This window comes from Ptychodera flava, chromosome 15 (assembly GCF_041260155.1).
Source record: "Ptychodera flava strain L36383 chromosome 15, AS_Pfla_20210202, whole genome shotgun sequence".
NCBI lineage: Eukaryota > Metazoa > Hemichordata > Enteropneusta > Ptychoderidae > Ptychodera > Ptychodera flava.
The window spans coordinates 4,134,067-4,151,226 of record NC_091942.1 but is presented as its reverse complement, the minus strand read 5'-3'; the positions used below and the strand labels follow the sequence as shown (position 1 = coordinate 4,151,226).

The 17,160-nt window shown below is 37.9% G+C and overlaps 1 protein-coding gene across 1 annotated transcript in view; it reads right to left on the bottom strand.

The window, feature by feature from the left end:
- Positions 1-3,042: 3,042 nt before the first annotated feature.
- LOC139150938 (tuberin-like) overlaps positions 3,043-17,160 on the bottom strand; it is a 39,508-nt gene continuing 25,390 nt past the window's right edge. The window contains exons 25-34 of the mRNA XM_070723423.1: positions 15,601-15,774; positions 12,127-12,968; positions 11,009-11,780; positions 10,540-10,618; positions 10,130-10,216; positions 9,291-9,477; positions 8,549-8,688; positions 7,259-7,337; positions 6,106-6,197; positions 3,043-5,586 (exon numbers count right to left, since the gene is read on the bottom strand). Of these exons, the coding sequence (XP_070579524.1) occupies positions 5,377-5,586; positions 6,106-6,197; positions 7,259-7,337; positions 8,549-8,688; positions 9,291-9,477; positions 10,130-10,216; positions 10,540-10,618; positions 11,009-11,780; positions 12,127-12,968; positions 15,601-15,774 (2,662 nt within the window). The 3' untranslated portion in view covers positions 3,043-5,376. The remainder of the gene's footprint in view (positions 5,587-6,105; positions 6,198-7,258; positions 7,338-8,548; positions 8,689-9,290; positions 9,478-10,129; positions 10,217-10,539; positions 10,619-11,008; positions 11,781-12,126; positions 12,969-15,600; positions 15,775-17,160) is intronic.

Genomic DNA, 17,160 nt, shown 5'->3' with positions numbered 1-17,160 from the left:
GTAGCAGCAGGAAGCATAAGTTTTGTGAACAGGGCTATTTTGCAATTGCTTGAAAACATATCCCAGCATTCGTCTCCTCCTTTCTGTATGAGCTCTGTTGCAGAGGGGAAGAAAAAAGGTAAGATTGGTTCTAGCGGACCTCGGGGCATGTCAATAAATATTCAGAAAAGAAAGATTTCCGTTGTGAAGATCATAAGACTAACTCAAATGTTGAGCGATAACTCTTTGTTACATGCGATTGGGAGTCCCGTTTTAACCACGTTGACGTTTTTACAAGCACTGTAACTTTATGAGATTTATACTGTAAATTTGTAGGATCTCGGGATTTGTTGTGTAAATTTCTAGGATATGCTTGGGTTTTTGATGAATGAGCTTAGTACAAATACTTTATATTTAATTTATTCAGTTTGCTTTACTGTAAGTACAGCTTGTTATTGTTTCTCCGAAGTTGTAAGCATTGGTCAAACATTGCGTTTGCGTGGCATGTTGTATGCTTTAATATACCATCAACACTGTGTCTGTCACTTCAATATCTGCACGTTTTATCAAAATTGGTGAACCAATTTCAGAATTCTACCACTAATTACAATATTCAAATTGTCATTAAATTGGCATGATGCTCTAAATATTATAATTTCTTGCATATTACAATTTATATGGCAGTTTTCATCACTATGGTCATCATGCGTCCCATAGACAACCATGTAACAGAAAAATGAAAACTTTACTTCATTAATATGCATACCATGCCCACCAAAATGAGTTCTTGCCATTGGATATTTAAAGCTATGTACAAAATTTGGTTGAAATCTGTCCAGCCGTTCTTGAGGTATTGTGTATACAGACAGACAGACAGACACAGACCGACATCGCTAAACCATAAGCCCACTAGTGTGACACAAGTGAGCTAAAATTGAGCCTCCTGCAAGAGGTAGTATTGTGAAAATTTGAAATTCCAAATATTTGTCTCCCTGAGGCACGTTCTACTTTAATTGAGAAATAAAAAATAGCGCCAATGGCACTTGATCACAACTGGCACATTGTGAAACTACTCATAATTAATGAGGTACAATATGTGGCGTCATGCGGTGTCCCATCATACCATATATGAAGGGTGTAGCACTTGTGGTTACTGAGTTATGGACAAATATGTATATTTCAGGTCAAATGTCACTGAGGTCATGTGACATTTTGTCAAAAAAATTGAATTGCTAAGTCATCCCTATATACCAAAAATCAGACCTAGCTCTATTGGCTCGCTCAAATTAGATATGCACATAATTAATGAGGTACAATATGTGGCGTCATAAGGTGTCCCATCATACCATATATGAAGGGTGTAGCACTTGTGGTTACTGAGTTATGGACAAATATGTATATTTGAGGTCAAAGGTCACCGAGGTCACGGGAGATTTTGTCAAAATATTTTATATATCTGCGTGAACGGAGGACATGACCCAATCTATAAGGCCCTGGACTTCATCCATGGGGACTAAAAACTGTGTCACTGAATCCTTTTTGCAATATGAATATGATGACAAACTAAATTTTTATTTTACTTGGCCTTATACATGGGATTCTATAGACAGCTGACTTATACATGGTAGTCTATGGTGGTGTAAACTAAAAGTCCTCTAACATGGCCAAATCGACGTGCATCTGTATGGGGTAGGGTACTATCCTTGTGCAAAGTTTGAAAGAAATTGACCTGGGCATGTCTGAGATATCTGCGTGAACAGACGGACGGATGCACACACGGACGCAGGCACGCACACATGGACATGACCAAACCTATAAGTCCCCCCGGACGGTGTCCGTGGAGACTAATTAGACAGACCACGAAGTCAATGAGCAATATACAGCTGAAAGACTATTTTTCACATTGCGATTTTAAGCCCATTTTTATGAGAAAGGGACATGTATATGTATATGGAGAAAACAGCAGAAGACATATTTGTAAATTGTTTGTTAAGTGACAATCATATATGCATCTCTTGAAATTTTGTGGTTATAAGGTATAACGGTAGTGTAAGAATAATGAGGTTAGAATAAGTGAGTAAAGCTAAGTTGACAGTAATTAAGATTACAAAATTATACACTAAGCTGAGGAAATCTGAATGAAATAAATGTTGAAAAGTAGCAAAGTCATGGTCATCTTTTGTCTAATACCTTGTGTAAGTTCATGAACTTTACATAAATCTTGCTATAGATTTGTTGCTAATGGGCAATAACTGTGTTTCAGATCATTTGAGAGCAATCCATCCATGACAGGTTTAAATTGTTATATACTTCTATTTAAAGGAGAGAAACTTCTCAAATAATTTTTTCCCTGTAATTTCCTGTGAGAACACATGGACATGCGTAGGACTCTATGCTGGTGCTACCTTGCAACTTGTCATGGCATTGTCTAACCTGTTCACCCCAATTTCCTGTAGACAGGTCCACACTCACCATTGATAACAATGGGTTTGGGCCATACCATGGTAGTGAAAGACTGTAACATGTGAGGTCATGGATACTTAATCTCAGGAATGTCAAAGTCTGTATATTGACTCAAGGATGTTACATAACAAATGCTTAGGGTCATCTCAAAAGTGAGAATCTAAACTATGAAATATGGTTTTTTTTATTGCTTTTGATACCCAAAAGAGCATAGAAATCTCTTATACTTTGAATCAGCCATCCTGCATATTTCTAACATTCATCAAAACCTCATTTCTGTTCCACAACTCATAAAACAGTCCACAATGCAGGATTGGTGTACATTCCAAAACTACATATATGAAAGACCCCTAAAATCAATTAGTTAAAAAGGGGGGTTAGAAATTTCCCAAAACTATATAACCTCCGCTCCGTTTGGCTCCATTTTTCGGAATTGGAACCTTGGAACCAGTCTATGTATCGGTACCAAATATTAACGCAGTCTGTTCAGCAGTTTTTGACTTTTTGTCGTTTACGGAAATGGACGACATCAAACACCGGTTGAAACCACCTCTATATCACAACTTCCAGTTGTGATAAAAAAATACCAACATGGGACCATTGTTTAGCATTTCAACATAACATTACGGTTTATTCATCTGTAGAGCTACCCTACATACATGTATATACAGTTTATCATATTTGACAGTTTTCTCAGTAAGTGAAGTCAGACATGTCTTGACAACCAAGCAAAATACATCATTTCATTGCAATCACTTAGATTAATAGTTAATTCACAGTTCATTAGTGTATTGCATGGTTAAACCAAAAGAAAATCAAAAATTCAAAAAAATAAATGATGGCATATCTGATCATGTAAATTTTATAATAAAGTCATCACCACTCCATTGTTGGAGTTTTTCAAAATATTCACTCATAAATGATACCAATTGATATGCTAGAAATATTAATTGTACATAATTTAATCTTTTGCCTGGGGATCCAAAGATTTGTTTGGCAACATATAGCTTTCAATTCAGCCACTGAATTTAGAAATTGCATGCTGTTTTTTATCGTAATTTTTCTGCAAATTCATCACAAAATGATTTATTGATACTATGAGAGTCTCTTTTTCAAAATCAAATCCGAAAGTCAAATGGAATTTGGACATATTGAAAATAAAAAGCAACATTTATGGCTGCAACAAAGCAAGAATTAAACTTTCAAGTCATGCTCTGAAGTTTTACATCCAAATTTGCAAGTACACAATAAAATATATCTACACATTTATAAGCATTTGTAATGAACTGTGAAAACACCTTTGTTATCGGTGGAGAAAAAGGCAATTCTAGAAGAAGCCACTCTGATAAATGTGAAACTTTTACAACTCTTGTGACATCAATTAAAACCAAATGCAAAGGAATTTAACAAGATGATAGTCTATCCATTTCAATTGGATTTCTCTGGCACAGATCGTGTCAGGGCTGTGATTTACTTCCAGGTCCATTATGCAGTGATATAGTTTGGTAGTCAGAATTGCTCTGAGTTCCAGCTTTTGTAGCAAAAGCACAGATCGGAAGACTTGATACCATTCACAGACTTTTGTGGGAGACCACAATGACCTGCATTAAAGTATTGCCCCTCAGGATCATATGCATGGATTTGCAAAGTGACTGGTGTGGGTGTTTTTTTTCCACACATGCTCAAAAAAACCCTCGAAAGACTTGCCCGTGCAATATTCCAACCATCATAAAAGCTGACCTTACTCTCACATAAAGGCATCACGGTTTGGGTCACTGAATGTCCTGGAGATGCAATGTCAAGGTCGATATGACCGCAGTCACCCGCCGAAATGAATCACAGGTCTGGAGCAAGATGGAAATTACAATAAAATAACAGAAAGCAGGCTTTGAAAACAAATACACTGTAGTGGACTGAGAGACTTGGAACAACATTGTTGGTTTCCTTGATCAAATAGAATAAACAGCAACACAGAAAGAAACTAACTCCTCCTATAGTTGTTGAGTGTTTCCATGGATATACACAAGATAAGATGCAACTTTCTTCACCAATCGTGAAATAAGAATACACCAAGTGACATCAATTACATCAGATGATGGAGTGTTCTCTACATGTCATAGACCATAAATCATCAACATCACTAACGCTATATTAAAATTCTCCTTTGACAAGACCTCACTGTTCAGAGGTCAAAGGTTACTGAATCGAATGCCCACCTCACAATAAATAAAATTACAGTCTTGTTTTTAAAAGAAATTCAGTCTCCCCTATCTACAATAGCCAACTTATTTTCACTTGGATGGCAATGCAAAAACAAGCAAACATCAAAAACTGACAGTATTAATGACGTTCTAAGAGAAACTATGGCTGAAACTTTGACCAAATATGGACATATGCAAATCTGCAGTAGCAAATTGTCTTTGATAACTGTTACAGTATTTTCACCAGAACAAAAAAGATGCCAACCTGCCAGATGATAATCCTATAAATATGGCATTCTGTGAATAAACCTGCGTTACTTCTTTTTTACCATATATGGAAATATGCAAATTTGCAGTGACCAATTCTCGTTCAATCACTGGCAGTTTTTTCAACCAGATCAAGGTGGCAATCTGTCGGATGATGGTCTTTCAAAAGAGGCACTGTGCAAATAAATATGGTCGACACACCTCTGTTGATATATGCAAATTTTGTGAGCCCAATTATCTTTCAATCATGGTCACATATACCGTATTCATCTGAATCAAAAATGCCAATTTGCCAAAGAATCTTTCAAGATTGTCATTCTGTGAATACACATGGCTGATATGGCTGATACCATATATGGACATATGCAAATTTGCAGTGACCTAATTGCCACTGTATTTTCACAGAAACAGAAAAGTTATCAACTTGCAAGACAACGCTCCCTACGGAGAAAACCCCGAGTCATCATCACACCAAGTCTGTGAAATCATCAAAATTGGAATCACTGCGTGAACGTCCTCCGAAAGGTCTACGACTTGGTGAAGCAGTCTGGTCTTGTGTCTCCTGCTGAATCTTGCTGGCAAGTCGTTTGATCTGACGAAGTCTTTCAAGCCAGTTTGAGGCATAGGCACCAGCTACACTGCCTTTACTCATGCTTTGGTGGATCAATGACGCCAACTATCAGAAGAAAAACAATGATGAAAACCAATGATGATTTTGATGTCTCAGATTTTCTGAGAATTATCTGACGAATTAACGGAAATTGATACCAGATTTAATTTATCCCTCGAATACTGCAAAAATGAAGATTGACATGGGTTGCGTGTTTAAGCTTTTGTGAACGGATAAAATAATGCATATCTATTCTCACTCTTCAATCAGAGCAATATATCAAAGGAATTTAATTTTAATCTCATTCTGTATTTTCAATGTTCAGATGCAACACATGATAAAACTACTTTGAAAGGGACCAGCAATCTTGGTCGTATGATTGTGTTGAATCTGAAGACACAAAATATACAAAAGGCAATTCTGTGAAAAGTCAAATTATTACCAAAGTATCTAATAAAAGAATAAACCTAAGAAATAACTAACACAGGGTGGAGCAAAGCCTTGACAAGATGGTGGATTAACTGTAACATGGCACCAGAGAGTATTTGACAAAAGCTGTCACTCTAAAGTCACAAATGCACTCACATTTGCATGTAATGCCATCTGCCTTGAGAGCATAGCAACGTTCTTGTCTGATACAATCTTCGGAACACTGTTACCCATCAGATGTTTCAAATCTGAAATGAGATTGTAAAGATAATGTTAATGGCTGAGAATGGTGGCTAGTGCAAGAAGTGACAGTGGTGGCTACTCCGAGGTGAGGCAGTAATGGCTAAGACAAGATGTGACTGTGATTATTAGCAAAGTACAGCTGAGTTGAAAATTAAGACATTAAATCAAGTGTGTGGCAACTGTAGCGTTCAATGCTGTGAAAGCATTTTCATGATCCGTACTAGACTTGACATTGTAGCAAATTCATAAGTGTTAAATCCTCAAGTTTTAATTAATTCACCCCAGAGATAATCTAATGGCCACATCACCCTAGTATACCAATTTAACAGTTAATGATTGTAACTGCATCAGCAATTAACTTTATATAGATACACATCCACAAATTTTTGTCATCCATTTAATTTCAAAACTGCATTTACTTTAATTTTCTTGGTCTTATACCAGTATACTCAATTGAAAAGAATGGTTCATAACAGCTGATAGAAAGTTCTAGGAAGTTGCTGAAGGTTTAATTCTCTCTATTTTTGTAAAAGTAGTGAATTAAACTAAACTAATTTTTTTCTTTCGTTCTCATGGACAAGTTTTGTTCAACAACAAAATAAGATATTCAATTGAAAATTTTAACAAAACTTCATAGAAGGAAATAGGAGTCTACGGTTTACCCCGGTACATGTATTCATCATGACACAGTTTTAACAGAATCTGGTTACTATTAGTTACTCGAAGAAATCTGGTCATCAGTACATGTATTTATATGACCTAACTGCTGGTTGTAACTTGTGGCCCTGCAAAACGACTGTCGTCAAAACTCAGCATAGTCTTACTGAGCAAGTTATCAATTACCGGTATCATATATGTGAAAACTTGCAAAGACTGGGTGAATTACTCTGATTGTTTGTAAGTTTTTGACATTTATGCATTCTTACTGGCATAACTGACAGAGTTTTTCCGTTTTGTGATTTCTGCCATAAAATGAATGAGTTGTCTGAATGATCTTGAATTTGGTTTGATATAGAATGCCAGACCAATGGAAGTTTTCTACGAGGCAGACATCTGCATTACTCACCATCTCTGGCTTGGACATGGATAATGTTACTTTCATTGTCCAGAGGTTGGATCACAATCTCCACAAAGTTAAACTGACCCTGAAAAAGGACAGATGCTTTTATATGTAACAATTATCATCATTTCCATTTCCAACATGTAGGAAACAAATATACCAGTACAGGGAAATAGCTACGGAAGGCTGCCCTCTATGTTCAACTGACAAACTGCTGATTCATGCACGTTTTCCTTGATTCAAGGAAATCTCACTTAATTCACGTATTGGTATAAGGCTGAACCGTGGAAATTTCAGAACATTCCTCCAATCCAAGAGATTAGGAATTTTAGGAGATGGAAGACAGACTGTGCCACAGAGATATATTAAGTATTAATCATCTGAGAACAGGTTAGCCATCCAGAGACAAAAAAATTGCCAAAATTATGCTATAGTTTTGATCACCTTGCACGAGGATTGCAGCTCTTGCTGTTTTTCACAAGTTCACACCAAGCTCTCTCATATTTTTGGAGATTCAAGGATATCACAGAGGCAGTCAACAAAATTTGCCTTGGTAGACAAAGAAATGGTACCACAAAAAATACTACGTTTTCACAGCTTGACTGAAAAACAATTATATTTTGGCAATGCTTTGGCTCAAGGCATCTCATTCCAAACCTCTGACAGATATAAAAATTTACTATGTGGACATATCTTGGCATTTTACAAACAAAAATATTCTGTTTCTATTGCAATCTAAAAGACAATTATGCTTCTTCACACAATTACAACTCTTTTAAAAACTATAACTGTGACATGGCTGGATAATTTCAAAAATGAATGAAAGATTCTCTAATTTTAGAGCAAAGATTCATCCAAAAGTGGCTTAAAAACACACTGAATTCTCCGACATTAAAAGCTGGATGAAACTTCTGTTCTATAAAGGCAATGAATTTAACCAAAAGTGGCTATAAACAACACATTGAACTGTCAGTTGACACTAGCTGATGAGGGACATGCTATGGGTGAATTATTTTGAACTTTATTTCATTAACCCTTTGGGTGCAGTAATTTTTCCCGCCAAAATTTGAGTGCAACATTTTACAAATTTTTGTCAATTTTTCTGTAATTGTTTTTATTATTTTGGACCAAATGAACATCAAATTTCATCAGCTACAGTTTTTTATCAAAATTTCAGCAAATATCTGAAAAAAATTGACCAGGGTATATTTTTTATAGCGGCGACAAAATTGACTTTCACACTCACATACATAATACGGTCACTCCTGACAAAGCAATTATGAAAAAAGAACATACCTTGATGGTGCCTAGTGGGTACTTCTCATTGCTGTCATTGTATATGATTGTAACGTAATCGTTGCCGATGTGCAATTTCTTCTGATTACAGTTTGGATCAGACGCTTTGTTCGGCATCAGAGTTGCCACATGAAATATGACTGCAAATTACAAAATTGAACAGTAAGGAAAACTAGAATTCAGTTTCATTAGAAATCACAAGGTGAGTATCTCTGGCTTTTGTTTGTAATATACTATTTTACACATAGGTCAAACCATCAATACACAGAATTTGATTTCTGTAAGTATTTCAAATCTTTCACATCTTTCCTATTGCTATGTGGTTATCCAAATGTATCTTCATCTTTTCTGCTTTGCTGAATGAAACAGCTGCTGATATTGTCTTGTTCATGGTTGAAGACATCTCGTGATGTAATACCATCATACTGCCTGTTGGGTTGAGCTGTATACTGATATTTTGAAGACTCAATAACTGCATTATCCAGTGTTAGCACTTTATGGCTGATATGATTTCATGCTCAGGCTCTGGACTTGAACTGAGAGCCAGATTCTTAACTTGGGGAGAAATGTTTGTCTTTGCAAAAGCCAAAAAAATAATTTTGTTACATTTTGCAGTCACACACACAGCACCTTTTTCCTATTAAACCTCTGTATCGTGTTCGACTAGGCCTGGGTAAAAGCTGTTACACACAGGTCAATGAATCAATCAATCAATCAATCAGTCAACCAATCAAGAACTCACCCTGCATGACGTCATCCTGCCAACTGTATGCAAATTTTCCATCAGCTCCATTGCACTCTAACCCTCCGGTGTAAATCTCATTGGCAGCGGAGTCCTGCAAATTGATGAGTTGCCCAAGGCCACCAAGGAATTCAACATACCGCCCTGAACCATACACATTGGACAGGATAGCTGCCTGGTTTTTTACCTGTTTTACAGTAGCAATAGGAAGACATACAGAGTGAAGTTATTCAGTTTTACATGACGGGAGCAAAGTCACAGTTATTGGGAGCATCGTTTCTGATAATTTGACTTTTTTGAGAAGTCACTTTTATTGGCCGGAACTTTGAAATACACATGTATGGTGTAAGAGTGGCCTAAAAGATTACTTGTCACCCTGGTTGCAGTAAGAATGGATGATTTCCAATAACTATCTAGATATATATGGTACTGATCTAATAGTGATTATCACAGTAAAAATGTTTGTGTACATTACAGTACAGTACAGTACAGTACAGTACAGTACAGTACAGTACACCACAATACACTGCATAACACTACACAACAAAATATTAAACAACATTACTGTATAGTGCAGTGCAGTGCAGAACAGTAGAGTAGGGTATAGTACAGTACACTATACACTACAGTACAGTATAATACAGTGCAGTACAGGACAGGACAGAACAGGTTATATTTGACACTTGTACAAGTTGTCTATTTACAAATGAATAAGAATGAAGATTTCTTTCTTGACTAAACACAACAATGTTAATATGAGGTAGCATATAAATTCTTCAAGGGCTTTCAATTTTCTGATAACGAGGTTCAGAGGGGATTTCTAGGATTGAACCACTCACCTGGCCAGGTCCAACATAAACTACACCAATCTTGTGTGTCTCATAGGGAGGTATCCGGTCCAGAACTTTAACAGCTCTTTCAATGACCTGCAATGCATACACCAGAACAACTTACGTCAGGGTAATTGTATTGATTTGTAAAACTGTTATAATAGAGCTTGCAAGAGCTTGCAGTCAGACCCCACATTTAAAGTTATACACACACAATAAAATGTATTGACGCTCATACAAAATCTAGCACACTGACCACGCAACTCTTTCAATCATTCAACCTTACACCCCTATTTCTAAGTATATAGGTCCATCCACTCTAATGAACACTGTTGGGACATACCACAGTCTGGTGATGACAGGGTTACAGAAACCAGCATTCTTACAAATATGCTCGTGAGATTATCAAAGGACTGTACCTGGTTGCTAGGCAACAGCCGAGGTCTCTCTTCACCCATACTGAGGAATGGTGAGTTGTAAAGCTGAAGGAATACAAACCTAGAACACAAAGAAAATATCCATTTAGCAATATTTTTTCAATTGAAACAGTACCTTGATAGGTCTAGAATTCCAGGATTGGTGTATCCTGACAACGGGCATCGGAATACTGATGATTTCTATTCTAAGTCAAATTAAAATTTGCCTGGATTGCAGAAAGCATACATACATGTAGTCACTTCACTCTCTAACTTAGCCATTTGCTCGCTCTCTCTCTCTCTCTCCTCTCTCATATCTCTCTCTCTCTCTCTCTCTCTCTCTCTCTCTCTCTCTCTCTCTCTCTCTCTCTCTCTCTCTCTCTCTCAATCTCTCTCTCTCTCTCTCTCTCTCTCTCTCTCTCTCTCTCTCTCTCTCTCTCTCTCTCAAACACACATACACACACATACTTACCCAGGGTTTACACCACTTCTGTGAATTTCCCTGAATGTTGACGATCTCTTCTTTTTTATCTCAGACTGTGACTCCTTGGGTTGGATGTCTTGCACATGTTTTGCAGGTGACATAACAGACACAGTGTAGCCACGTGGTCGTCTGAGAGGGTGTACTGCATCTTCTTGGCTCAGCTCATCTTGGGAAACCTTCTCTGGTATGTCCACTGAAAACGGCTGTTTATGTAACTGGTGTGGCCCCCTCCTTTCCTGCACGGTTTTGGCAGGATTGATCTCAGTTTTGCTAGAGGGTTGGCTCTTGGCCTTGCCTTCATTGTCTTCAAGCCTGATGACAGGCCGTGTGGACTGAGTCTCATCACTCTGTGATGAACTGATCTGAGTGCTGGATGTTTGCTCTTGCTGTTGTTGTGTGGCTTGCTTTCGTTGTGCCACCCTTCTTTCAAGGATGGATTTCATTTCCGTAGGGTCACTGTGTTTCCTGTCTCTCTCTAAAGGTTCGATTGCGGACTTGGACTGTAGCAGTTTTGTTTTCTGGAACAAGTCTCTCGAAGTGGCATCGTAAGATCTTACAAGCTCAGCATTGTGATCAGTCACGCCTGCGTCCAGTCCCCTCAAAGACTTTACAAGATCTGGGCAAGAACTGCTCCTCCTCAGGGGTGCAGAACTGCTGCTGGAAGAGCCCTTAATTGACCAATCAGATGCCTCGCTGGCTATGGACTGGTCAATATACGTCTGTGTTTCTTCTGTGTGATCTCTTTCAAAGGAATTGACACCTGTTAACAGAAAAGCAACACTTATTGTTGTCTTGTTACATATCACTTGAAGATGGATAAATAATTTGACAATTACTTTATCAAAAGACAAAGTATCTTCTTCAATAAACAACGGCTGAAGTTGCAGTTTGGAATCAAAATTTACACTTTTTCAATGACATTATGGCACACTGTTAAACTTGAATCATCAATGACAACGGTAACTGTCAAGTACACAAACATTCACATGCACGTACAAACTTTTTAACATGCTTTACATCGCTCTGCATGAACAATACATTGGAGTCATGATTTTGGAATATACATGTACCTAAAACGCTTTGGTCATAATTTTGGACACACTGACCTGGTGATCTTGGTGTGACAGTATCCAGAAGTTCTCTCTCCAGTCTAACATTGGCAAGTATCAACTCTGACAAATCCGTCAGTGGTAATTCCTGGACTGCCGGCGCCAAGTACTGCTGGTTCTGAATTCTCATCATCCATGAGGAATTTCCGGTTGGACACCGGATGTGCACCTCGGCCCATCCCTGACACCAGCAATTACACAGATACGGCGAGCCTCTCACTGATGACAATGACAATTTCTCTGTGACAGGTATTGACAACTGTGATGGCCTGACTGCCGGGATATCGTCAGATTTTCCGGTATCAGTGACGGAAGCAGATCCCATTTTCGGTGTCGGCGAGCTCGACCGACTTGTCTGTGGTGAACTACTATGTAAAACTGAAACCTGTAGACTCTGTGATGTATCGTCTCTTCTTGATGTGGTCAGCCTGGAGTCTTCGGATTTCATGGATGGGATCAGTGACAAATGAGTCAATTCTGGCTGGTCTTCTTGTTTTAATGGTTTTAATGGAAGAGCATTCCCTGAACTGTCAACTCGATGACTGCTCCCAGACTTGCACCGTTGACGTTCTCTGTGATGCAAGACTGGTTGTGTTGACGACGGCAACGGCGCCATGGCAGCAGACACCTCCTCCTCCTCCTTGGTTGCTAGGGATTTCGGAGATGGTCCTTCCCTTGGTGATGAGTCTCTCTTTTTGACAAGAGCTGTACATTTGTCACACAACCCATTCCTGCTCATGCTGATTCCCCCACCACTGGTTGTTATGGTTACTACTTTGTTGCCAAGCAACCATGACTGGGACTGGCCACCAGCCAATAGAAATTCAGCTACAGCTGATCTGTTGATAAAGAAATTTTACAGAGATATGAATTAGCTTCAATATTATCTACTAAATACACATGCGATACGAAAAGTCATATTATTCAACATAATATATGTTCAAAATCTCTGTTGAAGACATCTTATGAAGGGCAATACTAGACACTATAGAGAAAGGGGACAGGGTATGAACATATAAGGCATATGTAACTATTAGCCAGTTGCTGGTTATAAAAATTGCAAAAAGGGATGTTTTCAATCGTGCCAGAATACTAATACATTTTGCAACAAGTCATCGTTGATGACACAGTCCCCACTTTTTATTGGGTACTTTAATTACAAGTCCTTGATGAGGACAGAGTCGTCTTAATTAATTAGGTCTGTGATAAAAATTCTGCGATACAGATGGCGCTCAATGGCCAAGAATTAGTTCCATGGTGGTGAAAACATAAAACCAATGAAGGCCGCCATCCTAATTACAAAAGGTCAATAAATGAGTCAATTAGTAATTCATCGACAGGATGTTGCCAAACATTTTTACATCCAATCATAACACTGACAGATTATCACTGGTACCGTATTTCATAAAGTTTGATGCAGTGCTTCTGGACATTCACCCTAAAAACAAAAATTCATCATGTAAATGCAAATTAGCAATTAATTAAACGATACCGTACAGTGTCATTGAATTGTATTTACAACACTATGAGATCAACATCTGTACCAAGTTTCATTAAATTTGATGCAGTATTTGTAGAGATATCACTCTAATTAGGAAAGTTCATTACATATGCAATAAGAAATTAATTAACATGACACTGATAAATGTCTTTTCAATGTTAAAGCAATGTGAGCTTAACATCTGTACCAAGTTTCATGAAATTTGATAAAGTATATGTTTGACATATCAGCTTAATTATGAAAATTCAGTAATTGACATCATACTGCTACATGTTGTGAAACAAACTGATGTGCATACATGTATGTATGACATAAGTCAATGTCCTTGTATCAACTTTGAATGATATTGGTGGAAATACGTCTGAGTTTTGGCTCTGTACATGAAAAAAATCATAACAAAATGGCTACCAGGCAGCCATTTGGCATTAGATTGTGAAACAAATAGACATTTTGACATAGGTCAATGTCCTTTTACCAACTTTGAATAAAATTGGTTGATACATGTCTGAGTTCTGGCTGCGGACATAAAAAAATCGTAACATAATGGCCTCCACGCAGCCAATGTATTTGATCTTACCATGAAAAAATCAACGTGCATATGTACCGGTATCACATAAGTCAATGTCCTTGTACCAACTTTGAATAAAATCGGTTGAGACATGCCTGAGTTATGGCTCTGGATATGGAAAAAAACATAACAAAATGGACGCCACACAGCCATATTGGATCATATTGTGAAAAAATCAACGTACATATGTATGACAAAAGTCAATGTCCTTCTACCAACTTAGAATAAAATCGGTTGAGAAGTGCCTGAGTTATGGCTCTGGACATGGAAAAAACCCAACAGAATGACCGCCATGCAGCCATATTGAATCATATCATGAAAAAAAACCCAATGTACATATGTACCGTATGATATACAAGTCAATGTTCTTCTACCCACTTTGAACAAAATTGGTTGATATATCTGAGTTATGATTCTGGACATGAAAAAATCGTAACAAAATGGCTGCCATACGGCAATATTCAATCTTATCATATAACAAATCAACGTGCATATGTATGACATAAGTCCATGTTCTTGTACCAACTTTGAATAAAATCGGTTGAGACGTGCCTGAGCTATGATTCACGACATGAAAAAATTGTAATAAAATGGCCGCCATGCGGCCATATTGGATCATATCCTGAAACAAATTGACGTGCATATGTATGACATAGGTCAATGTCTTTGTACCAACTTGGAATAAAATTGGTTGAGATGCCTCTGAGTTATGGCTCCGTACATGAAAAGTCGTAACAAAATGGCTGCACGGCAGCCATATTGGATTGTATCACAAAACAAATCCACATGCATATGTATGACATAAGGAGTAATCCTTGTACCAAGTTTGAATGAAATCGCTCCAGGCATCTCTGAGATATCTGTGTGAATGGATGGACACACGCACGCATGCACGCACGGACATGACCAAACCTTTAAGTTTCCCCAGACAGTGTCCGTGGGGACTAATAATTCTATAACTTTTCACCAACTACCTTGAGACGATTGTCAGACCTGGTTGTTATTGCACTGCTTCTTGGTCTACTAGTATGTCAGAAACATGAAAATTTAAATATACCATGGGATTTGCAAGTTAAAGCGACTACAGGCAATGTGACCATTTTTAACCCTTTCACCACCATGGTTTAGCCCAAACTCATTGTTATCAATGGAGAATGTGGACCTCTTTACAAGGAATGAGGGGGATCGGGTTAAAATTTCTGTTCATCATATGGCCACTCTTCATATGTATGGGGCTAGCATCCCCTCAATGTACCTATGTCTACATCTCATGTTTGGGGACTGACAACTATTTTACCATTACACCGCATGTTGCCCATACGCAATGTTGGTACAACAGTCATATGGAGATACTATCTGCCGGAGATACTATTTGCTGTTTTGACAGTTTTAGCAATCTTACCTTCTTGGCAATGCTGAGCAGGTTGAAAACGTGTACCTTGCCATCAGGTCGATACATGTTGCAGTTAGCTCTAAATGTAAATTATTCAACAGTTCCTCATCTATCGCTTTCTGATCTTTCTCCTTCAGTGTCTCAGGTACTTTTGTCGCTACAGGTGATGACGGACCATGGGAACTGCACCAAAGATACAGATACAGTTTAGTATTTGGAAGCCATTCATGTCAATAGAGACTCTAATGAAACCCAAACTGAAGTAAACAATGAAAATATTTTCAGAAATCTCACAGTAAGAAGTCATCAAGCAAATTTTGAAAATTCTAAAAAAATAAATTTGTCCACTTTCAAGGCTCTCTCTCTTCCAGCTGATGATATTCTATACAGTGAAATGACTGTACAATTCATAAATCAATCTCATATTTTTGTTTATCTATAAAAATCAAGTCATAAAAAAATCATATCAGTTTCTATAACAGAGATCATATTGATTCCTTTCTGTTCCCAGACTCTACTTTTTTTTTGAGAGGGACCGTTCTTTTATACAAACAGAGGGGTTCCCATTCATATAAACTGCAACAGTTTGAATTTTCTATTGTTCACTCCATTACGGGAAACCTCCATTAACTTAGGAATACCCGACTTCCCTAGAGGATCAATTTCACAGACCTGCCTTTCCTACAATGGCACTATAATGGCACCAGCTGGATTAGATAAACATAACAATGGAACATTCACACCTTGGGGATTAAAAGTCTTCTGTTTGTCACCCGAGTTGGTCAGGCAAGAACTCGGGTTTCAGGTACCATGCAAGTTAATGCAGCCTTCCCCTAATGCCTCATCACAAGGACTTGTCTTATGTGATCATAAGAACAGAAGACCTCTTAAAATGTTTACAGCTCTTCACCAGATAAAATGAGTTTACTATGACATGTATTAAACCACATAAGAAGCATATAATTCGTACAGTCTCTCCTGATTTCATTGATGACCAAATGATGACAGACACGACATTTCACCTGGAAGCAACGTTTACTTTTTGCTATCCAGTATATACGAGCTTCTCAAATAATGTGACTATAACAACCATTGTTATAAAACTGAACAAGGAAAGTGAATGCAGGATTTGTGTTTATTCTCTTGCAACTTAGGTTGTCTGTTTTTGTGGTTGTTGGGCTCGTACAAATGGGGACTTTTGAGTGTGCCATACAGACAAGTGCATGCAGCTGTACCATACAGATAGCCATTGATGTATTCCCGGTGCCTGTGGGTGCATCATACCGGTATATACAAGTGTATGTAGCTAAACAATAGCAATTGCTGACGGTGGACGCCATGTGCCTGTGGGTGCACTACAGTTGCAAATGAACATGGCTCTGCCATAGGGATATCCAATGCTGCACTTCGGGTGCTTGTGGGTGCACCACAAATACATATGCAAGCAGCTCGGCCACATAGACAGATGTTGGTGCACTCCGGTGCCTGTTGGTCAAACAATCTTGTAAATATCATTCTCTGAAGACACCTCCCACCACAAGACAAATGATGACGTCATTTTATTGGTTC